Source organism: Castanea sativa, chromosome 6, assembly GCF_040712315.1.
Source record: "Castanea sativa cultivar Marrone di Chiusa Pesio chromosome 6, ASM4071231v1".
NCBI lineage: Eukaryota > Viridiplantae > Streptophyta > Magnoliopsida > Fagales > Fagaceae > Castanea > Castanea sativa.
This window is the reverse complement of record NC_134018.1, coordinates 47,671,542-47,688,966: the sequence shown is the minus strand read 5'-3', so window position 1 is coordinate 47,688,966 and position 17,425 is coordinate 47,671,542. Positions and strand designations below refer to the sequence as shown.

Genomic DNA, 17,425 nt, shown 5'->3' with positions numbered 1-17,425 from the left:
TTCTTATAAAACACTTTGCTCAAGTTTTCCAAGATACACCTTTTTGATAAGGGGTTTTTCTAGGTTAACCTAAACACATATACGTGCAAACCGCCCTCTCACACCATTCACAGTATTGGTGTCAATGTGTAGGATAGGTCCAATTGCCTTACCAATCTTCAGCAGAGCAGCTGGTTCATAGAATTCAATAGGCAGCTCAGACAGTCTTATCCAAACTGTGACTGAGGAGAAATCAGCATAGGAGGCTTTAAACTCAGGTTCCCATTGCCTTATAGCCAAGAATTGTTGCCCAATGAACCAAGGGCCTCCCTTCAGAGTATTGTCCATGTCCTCAATTAGTTCAAAGTTGACAAGGAAGTAATCCATTCCCAAGTCAATGCAGTCTAGGAATGAGAATCCCACCTTTCTTTCAAATGGCTTAATGATGAGAGCATGTTTCCATGGGGCTCTCATGCGTGCTTTCTCCTCTTTTGAAAAGAGCACTTTGGTACTGCCTTCCTAAAGGCTGTCATCTTGTGTGTCTGATTCTAGGTCCTCGTGCATTGAGTTTCCAAAACCAAAAGCTTGCTTGAAAGCTCCGGGTATCGCCCCCACCAGTTTATCCTTGTAACTCCCTTGCTTCGTGTCTTGCACATTCTCTTTCTCCCCCAGTGTGTAATGGCTTTCCTTGAACTTCTTAGTACTTCGGGCCAGAGCGTCTTCTTCTTCTTCAGATCGTTTTAGTCTCTCCCTCTCCATTGGATTGGGTATAACTATGAACAACTTTCACTTTGGGTAGTAATAATTTTCCTAAAGATTTTAGTATTTTACTTCTCTACCATACAATGAGCAGAGCTGAGATGCCTCGGATTGGACCTCAGCACAAAATGCGTTAGCCAATATAAGATTCTCTGGAGGAATAATATTTTTTTTGCTTCATTATCTAATTTTTTTTTTTTTTTTTCTTCTGTGTGATCATTCTGTTTTAGACTCCATTAAAGTACCCTGTGTACACTTTTTTTCTTATCGGTTCAATGTAAATGGAAGATACAGGTGGTATATATACAAAGGGTAAATCTTATGTACAGTTATTAAAGTGTAAATCATATATTTTTCAATAAAATTCGATCACATAATTATATTATTTAATGAAACACGTGAGTGAATTTAGCTGGTTTTTTAAAAGAGAATGATATTATTTTTATTTTAAGGATTAATACAATCAGGAAATTGAATTCAATTGGAAACTTAAAGTATAGTATTAAAGAACTGAATTTAATTTAAGTTAATAGTTTTGTGCTTGACATACATGCAAAATATTGCTTCCAATTCCCAGGTCCCAAGGCTCCTAACTAGGACTTTAATCTTTGATTTCACAATCTCTAATCCGCCAAATTGAAGGATTCCTTTTTCTTTTTTGACAAAGACTTTTAAGTGAGATGGATTTCTGTCTTCACTTTAAAGTTGGAGATGGAGAGTTTGGCATCTGAAACTAGCATCAAGTGCATGACACTAAAAAAAAAAAAAAAATCGATTGTTGGAAAAATGAGGATTTGATCCTTAAATATCTTTGTTGGAAGTACTAAAAGATTGTTGAGTTATAAAACTCTTAATTATTCGTAACACTAAAGTTTAAACTTTATATATCATCACATGGTCTCATAAACTTAAGTTTTAATTTGTGCACATTTCTAAGAGACTAAAACCAGGTCAAATGCAGCCTACTATTATTTTGTCCTCTTTCTGGTTTTAGAACTCAAACGTTTGTGGTTTAGAAATCCAAATTCAGTTTCGGCAAATTGTTTGAGCAAGAAGATAGTTTAGTTTTTAGTTTTGAAAAATTTGGACACTAAAACAGATATTGGAGACGCAAATGGCAACAAGGCAATCCTAGTCGGGCTCAGAAGTCAGAAGGAATTGACTTAAAGGCCTTGAGAAGGCTAAGAATTAGTAATTAGTGGGCTGAAAAAGTAATCCAAAGGAACCCAAAAAGATAGGCATTGGCCCACATCAAAAAGCCTGAAAAAAGAGGAGGGGCATTCCGAGAATTGAACTCGGGACCTCTCGCACCCTAAGCGAGAATCATACCACTAGACCAAATGCCCGTTTGACATTGGTTGTCCAAATCAATTATATAGCCCATGTTAACAAGGGATCAAGGAACATAAAAAGTCAGCACGGATACCTATTTTACAAACTAGTAGTATTGGCTGCATGTGTAAGACACTTGCTGCCCCCAGTAGTGAGAAAATTAATATAAATTTTGTGTGTAAAACTGTGAATTTTGGCTCACCTAATTTGACTATATTGAAAAAGAAGTCTAAGAATACAACAAAATATCACAATATTTTCACAATATCTTCATTTTTAAGATCTGAATAGATATTTTTTATTTTATTTTAGAGAAATGCTACATTCATACTATTTTTAAAACAAATTCTAAATGACAAGTTATTATTGGTTTTAAACTGATAACATTGTTATTATTATTCTCAAAACATTTATTTTCAGTTGTGGTTGGTCACAGTCTCATATTTTATTATTGGCGGAAATCACTTTTTCGTCCCTATATTTTCAGCCAATTCTCATTTTATTATTGGCGGAAATTACTTGTAAGAAATTGATACTTCAATATTTGTAAAATTTGTTATGTCGGTATAACAATATATATGCCAACTTACATATATATTTAAAAGAAAAAAAAAATACAAACCGATTACTGGGAAAAAAAAAACTTTAGGCACGGTAGAAATTAATGTTAAAATGTTGTGGACTTAACATTTTTTTATTTGATCTATAAGAAACTGAGATCTTAACAATTGTGAAAATATTGTGATAATAATAAATGTTGTAACATTTTCTCAAAACATTTATTTTCAGTTGTAATTAGTTATTGTTTCATATTTTATTATTTTATTTTGACTTGTAAGAAATTGACACGTCAATAATTGTGAAAATATTGTGAAATTTGTTGTGTTAGTATAACAATATACATACCAGCTTACATAAATATTTCGAAGGAAAAAAAAAATAACAAACCAATTACTGAAAAAAAAAAAAAAAGAACTTTAGGCACTGTAGCTACAATGCCAGTTGAATTAATCAAAAGCACTGTAGCTCTAGTGCTATCCATCAATAGTAGCTTACCTATGATTTGTTGTGAAATTAATGTTAAATGTTGTGGATTTAGCATTTTTTTATTTGATATATAAGAAACTGAGATCTCAACAATTGTGAAAATATTGTGATAACAATAAGTGTTATAACATTTTCTCAAAACATTTATTTTCAATTGTGGTTGGTCACAATCTTATATTTTATTTTTTTATTTCGACTTGTAAGAAATCGATACCTCAATAATTGTGAAAATATTATGAAATTTGTTGTGTCAGTATAAATATATGCTAGTTTATATAAATATTTGAAAGAAAAAATAACACAAACCAATTACTGGGAAAAAAAATTTAGGCACTATAGAAATTAATGTTAAAATATTGTGGACTTAACATTTTTTTTATTTGATCTATAAGAAACTGAGATCTCAACAATTGTGAAAATATTGTGATAACAATAAGTGTTGTAACATTTTTTTAAAACATTTATTTTCAATTGTGGTTGGCTACAGTCTCATATTTTATTATTTTATTTTTACTTATAAGAAATTGACACGTCAATAATTGTGAAAATATTATGAAATTTGTTGTGTCAGTATAACAATATAAATGTTAGCTTACATCAATATTTAAAAGGAAAAAAAAACACAAACTGATTATTGAAGAAAAAAAAAAGTGACTAACTAAACCAAAGCACTGTTGTAGCTACAATGCTACAATGTATTGTGATAACAATAAATGTTGTAACATTTTTTAAAAACATTTATTTTCATTTGCAAAATTTATTGTGCATCATAACACTATTGAGTGTCCATTTGACAATAAAAGGTCTATTTGGTAAGAGATTTTTAGTGACATTATTTAAGTGTTGTGAAAATATGTGTGCGTGAAAAAATATTGTAAAAATAAGTGTATTAATATTTAAACAATAAAAACTATTGTTTAAACAACAACACAAAATAAGCCTAGAGTTTTTTGCTAAATATAAGATAAAAAAAATTATAATTTTTATATTAAATATGTGACAACAAACTTACACTTATTTTATTTTTTAAATTGAGACAAAAAGAAAAAGTAAATAAGCAAACATGAAAAGTTTCGAATGGACACTGATTTTTATTTTATTATTTTATTTCAACTTGTAAGAAATTGATACGTCAATAATTGTGAAAACTAAACCAAAACACTGTTGTAGCTACAGTGCTACAGTGTATTGTGACAACAATAAGTGTTGTAACATCTTTTTAAAATATTTATTTTCCGTTGTGGTTGGCTACAGTCTCATATTTTATTATTTTATTTCGACTTGTATGAAATTGAAACGTTAATAATTGTGAAAATATTGTGAAATTTGTTGTTTCAGTATAACAATATAAATGTCAGCTTACATCAATATTTAAAAGAAAAAAAAACACAAACCGATTACTGAAAAAAAAAAAAAAAAAACCAATCTCATATTTTATTTTATTATTTTATTTCTACTTGTAAGAAATTGACACATCAATAATTGTGAAAATATTGTGAAATTTGTTGTGTTAGTATAATAATATAAATGTCAGCTTATATCAATATTTTAAAGAAAAAAAACGCAAACCGATTATTGAATGAAAAAAAAATTAGGCACTGTAGTTACAATGCTAGTTGAATAAACAAAAAGGTTGAATAAACAGGAAAAAAAAAAAAGGCCTCACTAAACCAAAACACTGTTGTAACTACAGTGCTGCACAGTGCAAAAACACTGGATGTACAGTGTCAAGACATTGTAGTGGCATAGCCGCTTTTTATAATATAGTTAATAGATTACCTCCAAGCTCCTCTTTTTTATTTTATTTTTTTTATGAACAAGCTCCAACTTAATCATGCAGAAAAGAAAACACATATTTAAGACGGAAAATATATTATACAAAGATTACAAATAACCCAACAACCTTTTATTTTTGTTTGTTTTTTGTTTGAAAATGAGGAATTTGATTTGAGAATTACGTATCTTCCACGAGACATTTTGTTTCACAAAACTCTTACGAACTTAGACAATTCATGAAAAGAGTTGCAAATATATGAGAGTTATCAATAAACTTAGTCCACAATTGAAACAATTATCAAATTTGCAAAGTATGTATTAGTTTCAAAATGATCATGAGCTTTTTCCACTTTCATTGGTGGACATTCTCTTCATTGAATCAAATTTTTGGCAACATGATCCACTCAACGTTGGACACTACAACAATTTCATGTTATTCTAGGAGTAATGATACATTAAAAAGGTTATAACATAAATGAGATTTGTGGACAGTCAATTTTAGCATGACCAAAGACTGAACTATGTAATCATCTTGGTTGATCTGACCACCAAGCTACGAATTCGTTTTCCTAGTTGGTTGGCCATAGTTGTTATCTTAAAAAGTAGGTTTTAGCTCCCTTCATATCAACATTATTGTGCCCCATAACAAACCATCACATTAAATGTCACTAAGCATCGTTCCATCCATGGAGCTGTTGTTTTGATATATGTCATCTTAGTTGAACTAATGGGAAAAATAACTAGTGAGTCTTGGGAGATGGGTTTCTTTGTCAAAACCAATCCCTCACAGATCTATAAAAAGACATCCCTTTTACCGAGTAAGGTATGCAAACCTTACTCCCTTAGCACTAGCAATACACCATTTCCATTTCTCTCATTCACTCATTGGTTTATTGACTTAACCATTAAAGCCTCTTTGCCCAAATCCTATATTGGCTAGGGTCAAATATAGGATCCTTCTTTTGAGTAGGGTGTCTTTTAGGTTACAAGATGTTCATCACTATTTGGTCATCATTGACGTCCTTGTTGTGCTTCAGTCTCCTCTTTGAAATTATAGTATTTTACCCACCCTCAAGAACCGATTGAGTTATATGGACACGATTACTTTGGGAAGCCATTAGTTTCAAAATGATCATGAGCTTTTTCCACTTTCATTGGTGGACATTCTCTTCATTGAATCAGATTTTTGGCAACATCATCCACTCAACGTTGGTCACTACAAAAATTTCATGTTATTCTAGGAGTAATGATACATTAAAAAGGTTATAACATAAATGAGATTTGTGAACAGTGAATTTCAGCTTGACCAAAGACTGAACTATGTAATCATCTTGGTTGATCTGATCACCAAGCTACGAATTCGTTTTCCTAGTTGGTTGGCCATAGTTGTCAACTTAAAAAGTAGGCTCTAGCTGTCTTCATATCAACATTATTGTGCCCCATAACAAACCATCACATTTAATGTCACTAAGCATCGTCCCATCCATGGAGTTGTTGTTTTGATATATGTCATCTTAGTTGAACTAAGGGGAAAAATAACTAGTGAGTCTTGGGAGATGGGTTTCTTTGTCAAAACCAATCCCTCCCAGATCTATAAAAAGACATCCCTTTTACCGAGTAAGGTATGCAAACCTTACTCCGTTAACCATTGTTATTGATTCCGTTCTGTTCCAGCCGAAACGGCCGGAATTTTTCGTTCCGGTATACAAACCGGTACCAGGATACCCATCGTTCCACCTCGGGCCAGATTTCGGGCCATTCCGGCCAATTCCGGCCGAGATGTGAATTCCGGCCGGTACATGATTTGGCCTATGGAAAAAAAAAATTATTATTTGATGGCTAATATTATGTTATAAATTTTGTTGGCTTATTAGTTATTAATTATTATGGGCTTATGTAATGAGTAATGACTTGTTATAAATCTTCTTATTATTTGATGTTGTATTGAGGTTTAAGACATAAGAGTTAAGACTAAATGTTTTGTATTATTTGATATTTAGTTATTGTCTTCTAAATCTTCTTATTGTGTGATGTTAAATAGATGTTATATTGATGTTTAAGACTTAAGAGTTAAGACTAAATGATTTGTATTATTTGAAATTTAGTTATTTATTTATTAGAATTGACAATTTTATGTTTTACAAGAATATATATAATTTAATTTTTAGGAACCCAAAACACCTTAAAACGGTACGCCGAAATCGGCCGGTACCGAAATATTCCATTCCACTAGACAAACCGAAACGGGGTCCGAAACGGTATTAATAACAATGCCCTTAACACTATTAATACACCATTTTTATTTCTCTTATTCACTCATTGGTTTATTGACTTAACCATTAAAGCCTCTTTGCCCAAATCCTAGATTGGCTAGGGTCAAATATAGGATCCTTCTTTTGAGTAGGTTGTCTTTTAGGTTACAAGATGTTCATCACTATTTGGTCATCATTGACGTCCTTGTTGTGCTTCCGTCTCCTCTTTGAAATTATAGTATTTTACCCACCCACAAGAACCGATTGAGTTATATGGACATGATTACTTTGGAAAGCCATTGGTAATTTTAAGTTTGATTGATAATGTAATAATTTGACCTAAATGTAACAAACGACAAAAGGAAGGCAAATGTATGAAGCAGTGAATGTAAGAAACTATATAAATTCAAAACTTTGTCGTATATTTGATTTTGTGGGTATCATAGCTTATAGGGGGTAATTAGTGATTACACTGTAACAATTGTACACCCCTCACACAGTTTTAACTTCTCATAATTTCTTTAAGGAGTGGACGTGACTCTATATTGGGTAATCATACTGCCTAATTCCTAAAGGTGTGTTTGTTTGGAGGTGAAGTAGAGTGGATGGAAAACTTTGGAGAGAAAATAGGAAGGAAAATCTTTTTGGAGTGTGTTTGGTTGGGTGGGAATGACGGAAATAAATGGTAGGATCCAGGTGTTTTCTCCTTGGGTCTACCAAAAAGTTTTCTCCCCAAAATTGAGAGAAAATTGAAGAGAGAAAATGAAGCTACTTAATGGACAAAAATGTCCTTATGCATGTGCACATGGCTTTGTCGTATCATTGCTCTTCTTCAACCTTTTTTTTTTTTTTACACATTGCTCATTTTTTTCTTTTGCTTTCTTTTGTGTTTTGTTTTGGTTGTTTGTCACTTTTTTTTGTTTTAATTAGGTATTATTTTTAACAATAGTATATGAGTAAATTTATACAAACTTACCTTTTTTATCCTTCCACTTTTTCTCTCCCAACTAAACAAAAATAAGAGAAATTAAAATATTTTCTATTCTACCATCACTTTCTATCTTCCTATTTTTCCACCCTCCAACCAAACGGACCTTAAAGTTACAATTCTCAAAGTAGGTATAGCTTTTCATAAAAGGATATAAGGGTGTGTATAATTTGACTCAAGTATTCGGCCCATTTCATCCTTCTACTCACTCAATTATAGATAAACTCTGCATCACTGCATATAATTTCCACCCTCACATGGCTTCCATATCTCTGATACCTAAGATTTAAAACAAGAAATAATTTGTTAAGAACAGGGGATTCACTATTGAGCAACCAGAAACTATATTCACTTGCACTCTAATAATTGACACAGTAAACCAGTAGAAGAGACTTGATTGAAATGACACTTTTTATAGACTTTTAGTTAACTTTATGAATAAGAGGTCAAGATACAAAGACAACCGTAACCACATGCATAATAGGATTCCAAAACAGCCAATCAACTTTTCCTGGAAAAGCTTAGATGAGAAAAAAATCAACAGCCTAAAGTAACCTATACGGCAATCCAGAGAGAAAATTTGTATCAACAGCACCAAAAGCATCATTATGAATTGTCTCATTGGAGGTCAATGAAGCAAGAGTCTTCCTCCTCCTGTGGTGTTCCCGCTATGGGCAACTTCTTCTCATTGACAGATGTCAATTATATACCGAACTTGCTAATAGAGTACTTGCAATAGCTGCCAAGGCTTTTAGACTTTTGAAAGCTATTAATGTGGGAGCATATATATAAGAATATAGAGCAGTGCTTCAAATTCAATATACCACTTAAAATTTTTGGAATGATCATTAGATTGTTTAAATTTGCTAGAACAATATATAATTGAATGATTAAATTTACCATTAATTATAAGTTTTGATTTTTTGGACAAGTGATAGTTTATCATGTTATTTATCTACCATTTAAAAATCTAAAAATCTTAGGTGTTTGGATCTCAATTTTGTACTACATTTTAGTACAAGAATTTGCCAACTTAAACGGCCAAACCTAGATTGTAACATTTATGAAGTAATACAAGCCTTGATGATCAGCAATTTTCCTATACAAAGTCTGCACTTTACAGATTGTCTTTTCCTTGAGGCATAAAAATGAAAAGAAACAAAAATCGGATTCTATTCAGTACTGTTGTTCAAGAGCAGGTGCCCCAGAAGAGCGCCAGCATTCTCAATACTACTGAGAGATCCCTCAATGATCAGCAACACTATATAGACTACATTTTTCTTTAGGCATAAAAATGAAAAACCAAAAATCTGATTCCATATAATGTTCTTAAACAGCAGGTGTTCCAGAATAGCACCTTAAGGAGTTCAATATTATTGATTGCAAATTTTGAAATTAATTACATGTTTTGGGAATATGTATTAATCTAGCTTATAAAACATTTCGTTTCATTATTAGCAGAGTGAATTAATCACTGACCCGTTGAGAAGTCTCTTCATAAGGGTTTCATATGATATAAGATATAACATGTTGAGACACTACTAAAATTCAAACACTTCAAGTCTATAAATTGGGTCCAATTATATTATATTAACCATTCACTTTCATCATTATTATCTTATGTGAGACTTTACTAATCACACTGCTTATACTTACAAGCAAGATTGTCAAAATCGAGATCCTACGTAGGATCGTTAAAGGTAGGTGGGATCGTAGATCGTAAGATAGGATTGTAAATCTTAAGTCCTACATATTTTCAGATTTAAAGCAAAAAACACATTGATAATGACTTTGTATGTTGAATAATCACGTAAATTATAAATTCATTCATAAAAAAACTAAGATTTGCATCATATGATGTAATACATCGCTAAGTTTATACTAATGAAACAAATATATTTAAGTTTTGATCCAATGTATCTAAAAAGTTCAATAAATGTTTAATTAGCAACCAAAAACCAAAATATTTATCAAAACATATGGAAAATATTTTTGAAGTTCTAGGTTCCAAGTTTGAAATAAAAAATAAGTTAGCAAATGAAAACTAGCTAACTACAATATGAAATTCCAAAGTAAGATGAATATTAAGGTGAAGTGGACATTTAATTATTCCCATTCTAAGGGTCTTATAACCGCCGTTCTAAATTCCTAATCATCATCATCAATTTCATTATCTATGTAGGCATTATATATTTGTACACTAGAGTTGCAAAATACATCAAGATACAATTTCACACTCAACTATTCAAGTTATACCACTCAACAACATTTAAAGAGCATGCTTAAAAAAATCAATCAAGCAATATACAAATACAAGCATAATTGATAAAATTATATATAAAAAATATTTTAATAATATTAGAATACAAATTAGTATATTGATCAAACAAATTTAACAATATTATAGCTTAAAAAACAACAAAGCCAACATCAACTTTTTCATTATAGTTTAACACAATTTTATAAAAATAAAATAAAAAGTTATATCATCACAACATGAAAAAGCCCTTCAAACTTCATCAAAACAAAAAATTTATCCCAAAACAAAAAAAAAAAAAAAAAACCAAAATTTATGTTTTTGGTAGGATCGATAGGATTCCATAGGATCCTACATGATTCTACCATTTTTACAATTCTAGTGCAATTCTAAATGTTTTGGTGAGGTGGGACCGTAAAATCGTGCGATTCTACGATTCAGATCGCGATTTTGACGACTATACTTATAAGTGACTAATCCAAAACGGACAGCTGTAATAAAGAATCTTTCTGTTGGGCGTTCGGAGTACAACAACGTTGATGGGTTTATATTATTAGGTGATAATTGAAACGAGGTCAACGGACAGTGACAAGAAATCAACATTCAAGCCTTATCAGTTCAAATCTGATTTAGCATTGGATTCCCAGACCACTTTAGTATGGCATTCCATACTTTCAAAAAAGCTATAATTAACTGTAATTTGATCAAGTTTTATATATTTCTCATGCCTATATAAACCCCCACAGCCCAAGTACCCCAATTGCTCTCACCATGCATAAGCTCAAGCTAAAGATGAAGAGAAAACAGATCCAAATATGTCTTTTCTTGGCCTTAATCCTTATTGCTTCTCAATGTTATCACTCCACAGCTATGAGGATGCACACTGCAGAATCAGGCAAGTCCCTATACTATCCCTGCTATAACATCATAATACATGCTAAACTGTTAGCTTGAGAAAGAAGAAACAAAAAGAAAAAGGTAAATACTTAACTTTATTTGTTGCTTCCATAGTTGATTTCAACCTCAAATCTGCACAAGCAAGAAAAAGCTCAGCCACAGAATTCAAGTCATTCACTTGGGTGAGTAGCACTTCTTCTTAATGGCATCTAGGTATGGTTATTTTACTTTCATTTCATTATGTATATGATAGAAATGGCTAATACAAAACTTTTTTTGGTTTCATTAAAAGAGCAAATCAGGAATTCATGTCAGAGAAAATGTTAAGAAGGTTCCTTCAGGACCCAACCCTATTGGTAATAAGCACCCACCATCTGGACATAACTGAGAGGGGAAGTTACCAAGTTACATCATGCTCAGCAAGCATAAAATATGGTGAAGATTCATTTTTGTTGGTGGAGTACTTGGTCAGATATCATGTAGAACTAATGTTTTCATCATGTCATGCTTGCAGAAGGGTATTTTCTATTTTAGTCATTCATATAAAGAGGCTTTTTGATATGATCAGCTAGAATATTAATGTACTGGCCACATAATCACAGTAATTGAGTAATTATGTGGCATCTTAAAAACTAGAAGGCCATGGCATGAGATTTTTGCATGCTCAAAGGATCTCAGACCGTATGACAGATGCTACTTGTTTATCAAAACTTTTACTGTTTTTGTTTTTGTGGGTTCCTGAATTGCTTCAGTGAAGAGAACTTGGAAGACAAGAGTGAAATAAAATCACCGATGAAAAGAAATGAAAACTCACTTGTATTAATCTTTTTCGAAGAACACAATCAAAAATCAGTAAGAAGTCTAGCTCGATCCTTCAATACAATATAGGATTTAACTGCTACACAACTCCTAGTCTTTCATCTAAGTTATTCTAAGGAAACTAATACGAAGTGTTGTAGGAATATTGAGGTCCTCTTTTCTAATGTCCTTCCTTAATTTATAGGCTTCAAACTCCCACCAGTATTCGAATTTCGCAAAACTCCAACCGTTTCGTCTGCAATTCTTTTTGTCGTCCACCAATAATAATGCATGTGGCTGTTTTTATTTATTTAGTTAAAATGGGTTGGGGGATTTGAGTCTTATGTGCCTGTTTGTTTGAAGTGAGTTGTGAGGGATGAAAAATGGAGAGGGAAAAATAGAAGAGATTTTGGATGAGAGGGTTGTTTGGTTAAGAGAGAAAGGGGCAGAGAAATTGGTGGGGATAGCCATTTACTCCTCTCCTCATTCTAAGCTAGTTTCTTTCATATTCTTCTTCTTCTTCCTTTTTTTTTTTTTTTTTTTTTTTTCTATCTAATGTTCACTTTATTATTTTTATTATGTAATAGGAGTATATGAGTAAATTGATACAAACAACATTTTTTATTCTTTCATTTTTCTTCTTAACCAAACAAAAAAGGTTCTCATTTCTTTACTTTTCCATCCCAGTCAAATACACATAAGGAAAAACTAAAATTTTTCTATTACAAAATTTCCATCCCCTACCATTTTTCCATCCTCAACAAATCAAAGTGTATTGTCCATAAATCAAATACCGGCCTAAGGCCAAGGCCCACATAAGTCAGGCCCACCCATGTTGTACCGAACAAGTAACGAGAGGTACAAGCATAGCATAGTCTGAATCAACCACAACAAGATATCACCAAGAGTGAGACATAGTGCCTTGGAGATATCTGCTTGCCAAACATAAATTTGGAGGTTGGCGCAAGTTCCCATAGAGTCATTTCAGAAGTGTGCAACGATTCCCATTTGATTAGGAATATAGGTCAAGATGGGGTTAGGGTGGGGCCCACATGTTTGGGAAAATCACCCCTCATGATGGCAGTTCCACTAAAGGAAGGCTATAAAAAGGAGAAGAGATGGTGTGAGGAGGGGGTTGGCAAATCTAGGGAAAGAGAGAGTGATAAACGAAAAGAAAAAAGAGAGAGATAATTAAAAAGAAAGAAGCTCAGTACATAGCCCGAGACTTCATGGGAAACACACATAGGCGGATAAGATTCAAGTGGGGTCTCAAACTCCTTCACTTGGGCTGTTAGGTTAGCCTCAAAGGGATTTACCCCTAGTAGGAAACTCTTTACCCACTCTAAACAAATAAATTGGGAGCTCAACCCCAAAGGCCATTGAGTACTTGGGTTGGGCCACCACACAAAGCTTATATATCCCTATTAGAAACACTAGAAGGTACCTAACCTATCTACTGAATTACAAAGCTCTCAAATATGGTCCCTTGCTCATAAGAAATTACTCTACATGTCATTCACATAAATATCTGGCTTTTATTTTTTAGTATAAATATTTCTAAATTTTAATTTGGAATATAAACTATAAACAACAACTTGCTGAAGAATAATTTGTAGTCCATTTTCATCATTTTTTAAAAAGATCCTTGAACCATTTGGCAAAATTCAATTTGGTCCCTTGCTTAATAGGTGTGTCAATTTGGCCCCTCACTATTTAACAATGTCAATTTTTGTTCTTTGACTTCAAAATCAAGTCAATTTCATCATTAAGTATGATCTTTGTTAAAATAATTAAACGGTATAGCTTGATCTAGCAACATTACATTAATACAAATCAAATGCATACTTAATAACGACTTTTATCAACACCAATGTTAGATAATCATATTAATATTTTAAATGGTAGTAGACCTAAGGAAGAAATTGACTTCACTTAAATGTTGAGGGACAAAGTTTGATAGTCTAAATTGAACTTTACTCAATAGTTGGAAGACTAAAATTAGCAGTTTAACCTTTTCTTTGCAATCAAAGTGAAATTTTATTTATTTCATTTGGCAAACCGGTATATACATCTCAAGTGCCCCTTGAGAGTTGAGATAAAGAGAGTATTTGGGAAAAGATGAAATTTTTTTCACTTTCTAGTTTTTGTCTTAATCCTTTGGGTAAATTTTACTTACACCCCCTGAGATTTGGTCTAATACCAACTAGATTCATAAGATTTCAAAATTGACCACTTTAGTCCCTAAAGAAAACTTTGTCCCTAACACTGTTAGCACTCTGTTAGCTTGACTCTCTTCTTGGTAACTCTCTCCTCCTTAATCCCTCTCTCTCTCTCTAACCTTAGATCACTTCTCTTCAATTCACTCACCCAATGTTAAGGGTAACATTTTGATGTTCCCAAATAGAATATGGGATAGCCAAGCCGAAACTCGACAATGGGCCCTTGAAATAAAGCCCAAAGGCTTTCAGTGTTGTGTAAGTCCGCCCAAGCAAGAGATGAAGGTTGCACCCTAACAAGAAGACAATAATAAAGCACAATAAACATGTTATTGTTGTTAGTTTGTTATATTATTAGCTATTTTTACAGCGTCATAGTTCAAATCAGGCATCCAGCGGTAAAAGTGAAATTACACTTAAAAGTCCAGAAGTTAATGATTAAATAAATTTATGAAGGTATTCAATCCTGGGGGTCCTTGTGTGTCTCGATTAGGGGAATTTATAGTACTTTTAGCCATCATTACATCAATGTTAGGGAAAAATTCAATTGTTACAAATACATTATATCTTTCATCATAATAATAATAAATAAGGATTAAAGGCTCCATAGTTACAAATAAAAGAGGAAAAATAGGATGAAATGAAGGGAGAGAAAGATCCCCAGCTCAGTGCAGCAAGTATTAAACTAAGATTTTGGTGAGTGTATAATTATAAGGCATGAATGAGGTGAATGTAGGCTATTTTGAGTGAGTGAGATGGGATTAACACCAAGATCAAAGTTTTTTGTGAGTGGTCTGTTGATGACTAGTTGAGAGATATTTATGGGCTATGTTTGTGTGAAAAAGGGAAGAGAACATCTGAGATTAGATGAGTGTGGGCTAAGGATGATGAGTGGTGAGCTTGAGGGAGGCTAAACCATGAGCAAGATAGCAAATAAACCCAGAATGTCAGAGAGGGTAGCTGCTGTGTTTGTGGGCTGAGTGCTTATGCTTTTATAATAGAGTGTAGAGAAGCATTTATTAACAAGAATCCAAAAAAAAAAACGTAGGCCTGATTCAGGGGAGCAGGACAGCTGAAGTAATAACTTGGATTTGGCCTAAAAATGAGAGATTTGCTTTTGGGGCTGTTTTGCTTCTTTGGGCAATGTCACACATGGGTAGTATTTGGGGTAATCTTGTATTAAATGCTATGCTTGTTGGGATTGTGTTCAGCCAATGGGATTAAGGCAAGTATTAAGGAAGAAACCTAGTGCTGCAACTGAGATTTGGTCCCCAAGAAGTAAGATTCAACACCCCAAGTCAGGTGTCGAGTTCTAAGCCTACTTCAAGGGTTCTGCTGGAGGTCCCTTTATGCCCTCCAAACCACATGTTTCCAATTTTTTCCCCTTTAGGATTCATGGGCTTGGGACATGAATCATGTCTTGAATGTTTTTAACATTTATAGCATTAATTTGTTGGTGTTTGAATAATTGGGTTTCAACTCCCCTTCCGCTGGAGCTGTAGTCTTGAGGAAGGTGATGGAGTCCTATCATCCTTTAGGTTGCAGTTGATGTTACAAGCCTCGAGTACTGTTCATGTCAGGTAGAGTGTGACAAAAACTGATGGGACAGTCCCTAGTTTATCCTTAAGGACTTGGTTCTCTTGTTGTACTTTTGGTCAGGGATGAACAAAGGTTGTTTGCCCACTTCCAGGCCACTGCCTCTTGCTGGGATCTCTTGGATTGGGCTTGTTCACATGGGCTGGTTCCTTTGGTCTAGGTTGTGTGCATCCTACAAAATCAACAATACATGTTGCCATGAGTTTTCCTTCCTCATGGACTTTTATTAGTAGATATTCTTTAGGTTCTTATAGATACTTGCAATGGGTCTTTGGGCAATTAATTGTAATGTTTGAAACAATAGGACAAGTTCCAAAATACCTTTGTAAATAACATTTACTATGATGAATTCCATATTGTAAGTAATGTCCATGGTTTATAATAATCGCATCATAATTTAAATGATGAGCTTGTAGGTTTGAATACTTACCATGAGTGTTGGAAATAAATATTATGAATGTTGTGATGTAAGATAGATAGTGAACATGAGTTTATAATATGATATGAAATAAATAAATGTCATGGGTCTAAGATACATAATCATTACTTTCCATGGGCTTTTATAAGATGATTGCCATGGGTTTTGAAAATAGATAATTCATAAATTCCATGAGCTTGTAATATTATAGTAAGTATTGTTCATTATTGGACTTTTAAGTGAAATAATAGTATTTTGCCAAGTATTAATAACCTTGGACTTTTAATAAAATAGTGTCAAGTAGTTAGCTTGGGCTTTTAATAGTGTCAACGTAAGTTGAGCTTTTGATGTTTGCCAATGAGAATTGGGTTTTGATGTTGCCAACGAAAATTGGGTTTTAAATATTGTCAGCGAGAACTGGGCTTTAATATTTGCCAATGAGAAGTGGGCTTTGGTGTTGCCAGCGAGAACTGGGCTTTGATATTGCCAATGAGTATTGGACTTTGATGTTGCCAATGAGAATTGGGCTTTGGATAAATTGCCATGGGTTTAAACCATGGGCTTTGATTATGAATTTGAATTCCATAGATAAAATTGTTTTGCCATGGACTTGAATCATGGGCTTTTCAAATATTGTTAGGCATAAGTATTCTTGGGCTTTAAATAGAATAGGTGGTATTCAAATAAAATTAGGTGTAAAAAAAAATGTACCCTAACACCCATTAATACAGGAAACATGCTATAACATAGAAACTAAGCAGGGAATTAGATTGGTGTGCTTGAAAATAGAGAAAAACACCTTGAGGAACAAAATTGAGGAGATTGAGAGCAATATCAAATTCTCAACCCACAACCACCTCCACTACAAATCTACCCATTCTTTAACCTTAGATCTGCCATGTCTACCACCTTAGCTAGCCAGAACCCCCAATCTCAGCTTCAAATCCAAAACCAAACCCAACAAATTAAAACTCCCAAAAAAATCTTCTTAAATTCACAAAAATGTCAAACCCCAGCACAAAATCAAAATCCAATCTCAGCTTCAAATCCAAAACCAAACCTAACAAATCAAAACCCAAAAAAAAAAACTTCTCAAATTCACAAAAATGT

At 32.9% G+C, this 17,425-nt stretch overlaps 2 protein-coding genes and 1 non-coding gene across 3 annotated transcripts; 1 reads left to right on the top strand and 2 right to left on the bottom strand.

Annotated features, from left to right (window-relative positions):
• Nucleotides 1-69: 69 nt before the first annotated feature.
• On the bottom strand, nt 70-453 carry LOC142640088 (uncharacterized). Its single transcript, XM_075814183.1, has one exon. The coding sequence runs from the start codon at nt 451-453 to the stop codon at nt 70-72; it is 384 nt and encodes a 127-aa protein (XP_075670298.1).
• Nucleotides 454-2,012: 1,559 nt separating this feature from the next.
• Nucleotides 2,013-2,084, bottom strand: TRNAP-AGG (transfer RNA proline (anticodon AGG)). Its single transcript has one exon. It is a non-coding gene; the product is annotated as a tRNA-Pro (tRNA).
• A 9,017-nt stretch (nt 2,085-11,101) lies between these two features.
• On the top strand, nt 11,102-12,110 carry LOC142641571 (uncharacterized). Its single transcript, XM_075816016.1, has 3 exons — nt 11,102-11,285; nt 11,402-11,469; nt 11,580-12,110. The coding sequence occupies exons 1-3, from the start codon at nt 11,162-11,164 to the stop codon at nt 11,673-11,675; spliced, it is 288 nt and encodes a 95-aa protein (XP_075672131.1). The 5' UTR covers nt 11,102-11,161; the 3' UTR covers nt 11,676-12,110.
• The last annotated feature ends 5,315 nt before the right edge of the window (nt 12,111-17,425 follow it).

Excerpts from the sequence above, each read along its gene's own strand:
- LOC142640088 (XM_075814183.1), bottom strand. The coding sequence starts at position 453 with ATGAGAGCCCCATGGAAACATGCTCTCATCATTAAGCCATTTGAAAGA.
- LOC142641571 (XM_075816016.1), top strand. The coding sequence starts at position 11,162 with ATGCATAAGCTCAAGCTAAAGATGAAGAGAAAACAGATCCAAATATGT. Across the intron at positions 11,286-11,401 it reads GATGCACACTGCAGAATCAG|TTGATTTCAACCTCAAATCT; the intron begins GCAAGTCCCTAT and ends TTGCTTCCATAG. Across the intron at positions 11,470-11,579 it reads AATTCAAGTCATTCACTTGG|AGCAAATCAGGAATTCATGT; the intron begins GTGAGTAGCACT and ends TTTCATTAAAAG.